Source organism: Aquarana catesbeiana, linkage group LG13 (genome assembly GCF_042186555.1).
Source record: "Aquarana catesbeiana isolate 2022-GZ linkage group LG13, ASM4218655v1, whole genome shotgun sequence".
NCBI classification, from domain to species: Eukaryota; Metazoa; Chordata; class Amphibia; order Anura; family Ranidae; genus Aquarana; species Aquarana catesbeiana.
The window spans coordinates 39489123-39496073 of record NC_133336.1 but is presented as its reverse complement, the minus strand read 5'-3'; the positions used below and the strand labels follow the sequence as shown (position 1 = coordinate 39496073).

Sequence of the window (6951 nt, the reverse complement as noted above, 5' to 3'; positions counted from 1 at the left end):
GTCAGTGTGTATCTGTCTCCCCGTATGAGCAGATAAATACACTGAGAAGTCTGCGGGGGTCCTGCATGGTACATGCAGTGCTTTATAGGCGCCAAGTAAAAAAAAAAAAAATGCACATTTTCTTTTTTACCTGCAAAAATGTGTTTTTTTTTTTTTTTTTTTTTTTTTTTTTTTATAAGGTTAACTTATCCTTTTAAATATTTTACTGATTTCTATAACCTGTCAGGTCCTCTCTTGTCCCTGTGAAACCAGGAGAGACTAAGTGGGACAGATGAACACAGAGCAATAAGAACCTGCCAGAACTTCAAACTCTTCCCCTGTTCTACAAACATGTCCCCATTGGAGAGATTTCTCATTACTTCCTGTTGCCATGATGGAAAGGTAGGGGAAATCCCTCCAATGAAGAAACGCACTGCAGGAAAAATTCAAAACTGTTCTAGTCTTCTTCTTTACCCAAAGATTCAAAGTGTTACTAAACCCACAACAGTAAAATCAGTCTGTATATGCAGTAAAGCATGCTTGTTATACTCACTGTGGAACCTAAGGATTACTCCTCCACATTGTGTAAAAAGGCTGTTTGATCCTGTATGCACAGATCCTCCTCTTCCTCCACTGTCCCCAAAACATGTCTGGATAAGACAGATACTGCAATCAGGCTCCATATGCTCAGTTTGGTGTGTATTGCTACAGAGGTTTTTTTATTTATTTTTCTTGGGAGAGTGCATGTGTTCAGCACAGGGCTAATCAGCACTGTCCAGACAGAGGGTCAGGGGTCCTGCATCCTTATAGGTCAGCCAGTGCTGTATGAAAGCTCCTCCTACAAGCTTTAACCAGGCACTAATAGAAGTCACAAGACTGCTATATACCGCTGATGAGAAAAGGCATTTAGCAGTTTATATTTACTAAAATAAATGCATCTCCATGTTCTGTGTACTGTGGGAGACCAGATATAGTGAATGCAGGGTGCTGGGTTTAGTAACACTTTAAGTTTAAGCTAAGGTTGTTTTTTCCAACAACAACATAAAAATTCTATTTGCTGTGCCTCTTCGTGAAGCTTATGTTGTACACCTCCCCACCACCCTTCCTTGTACAAGCGCTCATCCTCGCAGCCTGTTCTTGTGTAGAAACAAGCTTACACAGGGGAAGAGGCACAGCTCCAGTGTTGGTGCCAATCCAAGTTTCTGCATTGGTGGTAAGGGAAATCTTCCAATGGAGACCCTTATTTCAGTAACCATTATCTGAGATAGATTTCTCTTCACAGCTTTAGACACGTTTAAAAGTTGGAATGCAAAATCCCATTCCCTTCATGACTGCATCAGCTGGTATATTTGGTTTTCTTAAGCCAACCATACATGGATCAGAATTCAGCCAGTTCATCGGGGATCGGCCGAGACTCAATACATGTATGGGCAGGCTGATTGTAGCCAAGTCAGTCATTCCCCCATCAGCACTGACTGTTATGATGGGGAATCGAGAATTTTTTAAATCCTCTATGTACTGCTTTACAGATGGTTTTGTTGTCTCTCTATACTGTACTGGAATTTTACTCAAGATCCAAACATCCAGATGTTATTGGGCTACAGTGAGCTGTTGCCCCTAGCAACCAGAGAAAGTGTTAATTTTCTAAACTGATACAAAAGAAGCCAGGAAACTGACTCTACCTTTTTTATCAATGTAAACAAACTTAAAGCATTTAAAGTGGAACTCTAGGGAAACATTTTTTTCCACCCTTCTGTAAAAAGGAGTCGCCTCTAATGATATTTCTGTGTCTTGAATGCCGCTCTTAGTCGCAATGGTAGAGGAAGCGCAATGACTCTAATATTCGGCATCAGTGAAGCTGCCATTTTTACACTACACAGCAGCATTCAAGACACATTCCATATCATATCATATATACAGGATTTATATGGCACCAACAGTTTGCACAGCACTTTACAACATGTGGGCACAGTTACAATACATGAGGAATCCAGAGGGCCCTGCTCGTTAGAGCTTACAATCTAGCAGGGAGGATATGTATTAAATGAATGTCATTAGAAGTAACTTAAAGCGGAAGTCCAGAGAAAATTTTTTTTTAAAAAGTCCTCAGCTACAAATACTGCAGCTGCTGACTTTTTAAAATAAGAACACATTTAGAGGGCTTTCACACTGAGCCGCCCATAGCGTCTGTAGTAAAACGCTGCTATTTTTAGCGGCGTTCTACCATCAGATTTGCTGCGCATTTCGGCCGCTAGTGGGGCATTTTAACCCCCGCTAGCGGCCGAGGAAGGGTTAAAACCGCCCGCAATGTGCCGCAATAGCGGCATTTTGCCGGCGGTATAGCCGCGCTGCCCCATTGATTTCAATGGGCAGGAGCAGTGGAGGAGCGGTAAACACACCGCTCCAAAGAAGCTGCTGGCAGGACTTTTCCTGACGCCCTGCCAGCGCACCGCTCCAGTGTGAAAGCCCTCGGGCTTTCACACTGGAGACCATGGAGCAGCAGTTTGAGGGAGGATTACAGGCGCTATCTTTAACGCTATAGCGCCTGCAAAACACCCTCGGTGTGAAAGGGGTCTTACCTGTCCAGGGTGCCCGCGATGTCGGCACCTGAGACCGAACCATCCCTCAGTCCTCGGATGCTGCCGCCACCATCTTCGGTATGGGAATCAGGAAATGAAGCCTTGCGACTTCACTTCCCGATTCCGTACTGCGCATATGCGAGTTGCGCTGTGCAACCTGATTGGTCCCTGCTGTCTCTGGGACCCGTGTGTGTCCCAGCAGACAGCGCGGGGGTGGGGGGGGGGGGGGAGAGGCGTAGACTCCCGTGTGCAAGTGGGTGCAAATACCTGATTTTTTTTTTTAATCCTAATTTTACAGAGCCTAATTTAAAGAAAACACTTTTCCTGGAGTTCCACTTTAATGTTTCCATTTATTAGTTAGTCCTATCAATTCCTACAAATTAAATTCCTATAAATGATATTAATATGAAATGGGTTTGATGATCAAGCACAGCACTCTTGGCTGCCTCTTTGTAACGTTTGACATTTTTGTGTTTCTGTAGGAAAGAAGGTTTATTGATGAAGAAAATGTGATGGAATTTCTGGAGAGTGGTTTACGCCCTTCTACCATTCCCTGGTCTACGCTAGAAGACCAACCGCTGATTAATGTGCTTGAAATTAGTGCAGAAATGGCCCACATCCGGTTAAATGTAAGCAATCACATTCACTGCTTTGCCTTGCTGTAATTTGTGCTGTACAGACTTTTGTTTATTAAAAGAAATGTGGAAACAATTCCTTTTAAATCGTTAAAAATAATTAAAACCCGTTCAGCTTGTATTGATGCAGTGTACATAATGGCCACAAGATGGCATAATTCCCTGGAGTCTAGAGCAGGTACAAGCATGTGTCTTGGAGGCTCTACAATTCATATTGTCTGGATCGGCTCTTTAGATTGACAATGACTTGTAAGATCGCGCTCCCTTTTTTTTTTTTTTTTTTTCCTATATTGTATTATGTATTATGGTGGTCAGTCCATTTTCTAATGTTGTAAATGGCCACGTTTGGGAAGATTTCTCACCAATGAGGAGGATCTCTGAGCAGTCTGTCCTGTAGCATGCTATGGTACAGGCCGTTGGAGAGGGAAATTTAGTCTCGCATACTAAGGCACCTCTGGTATTCAGAGCAGTCTTTTAAACTTTACCTGCCCCGTTTCCCGTGGTTTTTATTTTAAACAAATTTTAAAAAAATCTTTAACTCCTCCCCAACCATAAACCTTCATAGTCAAAGTATTCCAAGGTAGATCCATCTTCCTCCCTTGAAGCAGCCGGTTAATTTTCCTTAGGTAATTCTGATGGATAGTAATGGCAATGATGGATCTTTCAGATATTTTGAGGCCAAATGTACATCTACATGAAAAGCATTTTAAGTGGTATTAAACCTAAAAACAGACCATTTATTGCAGCTTAACCACCTGCATACCGCGCACTTTTCCCCCCTTCCTGTCCAGGCCAATTTTCAGCTTTCAGCGCTGTAGCACTTTGACAATTGCGCGGTCAACACTGTACACAAATTAAATTTGTATCATTTTTTGTTTACACAGAGCTTTCTTTTGGTTATATTTAATCATCACCTTTTTTTTTTTTTTTTTTTTTTTTTTTTTTTTTTTAAGGTTATTAATCGGCCAACTAATTGATTATGAACATAATCGTTAGTTGCAGCCCTAAGACGATCCATTTGACGGGTTACAATGATCAGTTTTTTTTATTTAGGTAAAATCTTTATCCCAAAAGGAAAAAAAAAAGGTTTGCTGTAACTAAAGTATTAGCAGGAGTTTGGCTTTAATTTGCTAGTCCATCTAACAATCCCCTCCCCCCATACTGACAATGCTGCTGTCCAAAGGTGCCCCTTGTGCTCCTTCATTCAGAATGGGGCGGGGGGGGGGGGGCACACTAATACAGGAGATGTGTTACTGGCCACATGAGGGGAGAAAAGCCTTAAAACTAATGCAGTCACCACATCTGATTGGTAAGCTGCAATATTACATTTTTTGATTTGGTGTTTTAATACCGCTTTTGTTAAAGTGTAAAACAACAAATCCCGTGTAACACAAAGCATCCTATTTTATTTAATTTAAACTTTTTTTTTTTTTTCTCAGTCCTTTAGATGACATAACCTGAACCCGCACTGCCTCATATAACCTCCTAGTAGTTCATTGAATGTCTTTATCTGCCCTAATCACCTTTTAATTTGATCTGTTCAGCCAGGTGTAAAGCCATTCCTGTGTGTATTCAGACTAGAAAGGCGTTTGGTAGCTTTGTGATGAATGTTTCATGACTTCTTGTTTCTCTTCCAGAAACCGGAGCTGGAGGAGGAGGAAAGCTATCTGTCCCGCGGGGAGCAATCTGCAGATCTGAGCGACGTGAAGAAGCAGATAAGTTACCAGTCAGATGAGACGGGATCAGAAGACGATGTGCTGGAACCGCAGCCAGGGGGCAGCATGGAGGGCCAAGGCAGGCAGCTACACTTCCAGACAGAGAATCCTGCGTACTGCACCCGCTCAGCACAGCTGGAAGACTCCAGTGCAGAGGATGAGGGACTCATTTTTAAAGAAATCCCGGCCCGGGAACTAGATGAAGATGATATTCCCGATAGAAAAGAACTGGAGCAGAGCCCTGTGTTACAGAACTCTGAACCTAGCCCTAGTCTAAAGGAAGTTGATGCCAAAGATGGCAGCATTCACGTCGTCTCTGATCACAAAACGCAATGTGCCTTCAGCTTTGAGAATGCCTTACTCTTTGAATTAGATTAATGATCGCTGCTAATTTAGTTGTTTTAAAATTACGGCTGTTTTGTTTCGGAGAGCAGCCCCCAGTATGGTACACTATATTACCAAAAGTATTGGGACGCCTGCCTTTACACACACATGAACTTTAATGGCATCCCAGTCTTAGTCTGTAGGGTTTAATATTAAGTTGGCCCACCCTTTGCTGCTATAACAGCTTCAACTCTTCTGGGAAGGCTGTCCACAAGGTTTAGGAGTGTGTCTATGGGAATGTTTGACCATTCTTCCAGAAGAGCATTTATGAGGTCAGGCACTGATGAGGAGAAGGCCTGGCTCGCAGTCTCTGTTCTAATTACTCCCAAAGGTATTCTATTGGGTTGAGGTCATCCACGTCTTTATGGACCTTGCTTTGTACACTGGTACGCAGTCATGTTGGAACAGGAAGGGGCCATCCCCAAACTGTTCCCACAAAGTTGGGAGCATGAAACTGTCCAAAATCTCTTGATATGCTGACGCCTTAAGAGTTCCCTTCACTGGAACTAAGGGGTCAAGCCCAACCCCTGAAAAACAACCCCTCACCATAATCCCCCCTCCACCAAATGATTTGGAGCAGTGCACAAAGCAAGGTCCATATAGACATGGATGAGCGAGTTTGGGGTGGAGGAACTTGACTGGTTGAGTCCTGACCTCAACTTGAGAACACCTTTTGGGATGAATTGCAGTGGAGACTGCGAGCCAGGCTTTCTCGTCCAACATCAGTGCCTGACCTCACAAATGCTCTTCTGGAAGAATGGTCAAACATTCCCGTGGACACCCTTCCCAGATAAGTTGAAGCTGTTATAGTTGCAAAGGGTGAGCCAACTCAATACTGAACCCTACGGACTAAGACTGGGATGTAATTAAAGTTCATGAGCGTGTAAAGGCAGGTGTCCCAATACTTTTGGTAACATAGTGTATGTGTATAACAACAGATACGACTACTTTTTGTCTTACAGCAAATGAGCAATTTAATATTGTTGCTCATGTTTTCATTTTGTTTTTTTATGTCTTTTGGACCGTCGCCTTTACCCAGCTAAAGCCATGATCAAGTGTGACATTACTTGGATACAAAGCACGTCGTGCCTCAGTGATGTCACTACCTCCTCAATGGTAAAGTGAGTGTTACCAAAAGAAGGCATTCTATAGAAGAATTTCAATGCTTGCTAGTCCTGCAGACGATGACTCCAGTCTTTGCTGTTTTAAAAAGTTTCACTAACCAGAGAAACGTTACATCTGACACATTTATATGTGTATTTTGCCTGCATCCTCCGATGTACCCACCAGTGGAACCTCTGAGCGGTGGGCACAGGCATCTAACACATGTAGAAGTGTGTCCGTTGTGGAAGATTCTCCAGCTGGTGTGGCTTTAAAGGAGACCAAAGAGTGGAGGCTTAGGCAGCAGGGCAGGTAAGTTGGTGATGGGTTTTGTTTTTTGGGGTTTTTTTTTTTTTGTTTGTTGGTGACCGTCTCTGTTCAAGCTACAAGATGGAGGCCATCACTGTGGATAAGTGACAGGTCAACTTTATTTATATTTTTTCCTTTTGCGTGTGCTGTGTCCATGTTCTTTTTGCTGATTTATCTGTTTGAACAAAAGTTTACATAATGGTAATAAAACTAGTTTGTTGCATTGCATAATGAGGTTGTGTGTTCTGC

At 42.7% G+C, this 6951-nt stretch overlaps 1 protein-coding gene across 1 annotated transcript in view; it reads left to right on the top strand.

Moving 5' to 3' along the window:
- Positions 1–5456, top strand: part of DNAAF2 (dynein axonemal assembly factor 2) — a 7994-nt gene extending 2538 nt beyond the window's left edge. Inside the window, exons 2-3 of the mRNA XM_073610430.1 lie at positions 3041–3187; positions 4831–5456. Coding sequence (XP_073466531.1) covers positions 3041–3187; positions 4831–5286 — 603 coding nt within the window. The 3' untranslated portion in view covers positions 5287–5456. The remainder of the gene's footprint in view (positions 1–3040; positions 3188–4830) is intronic.
- Positions 5457–6951: the final 1495 nt, after the last annotated feature.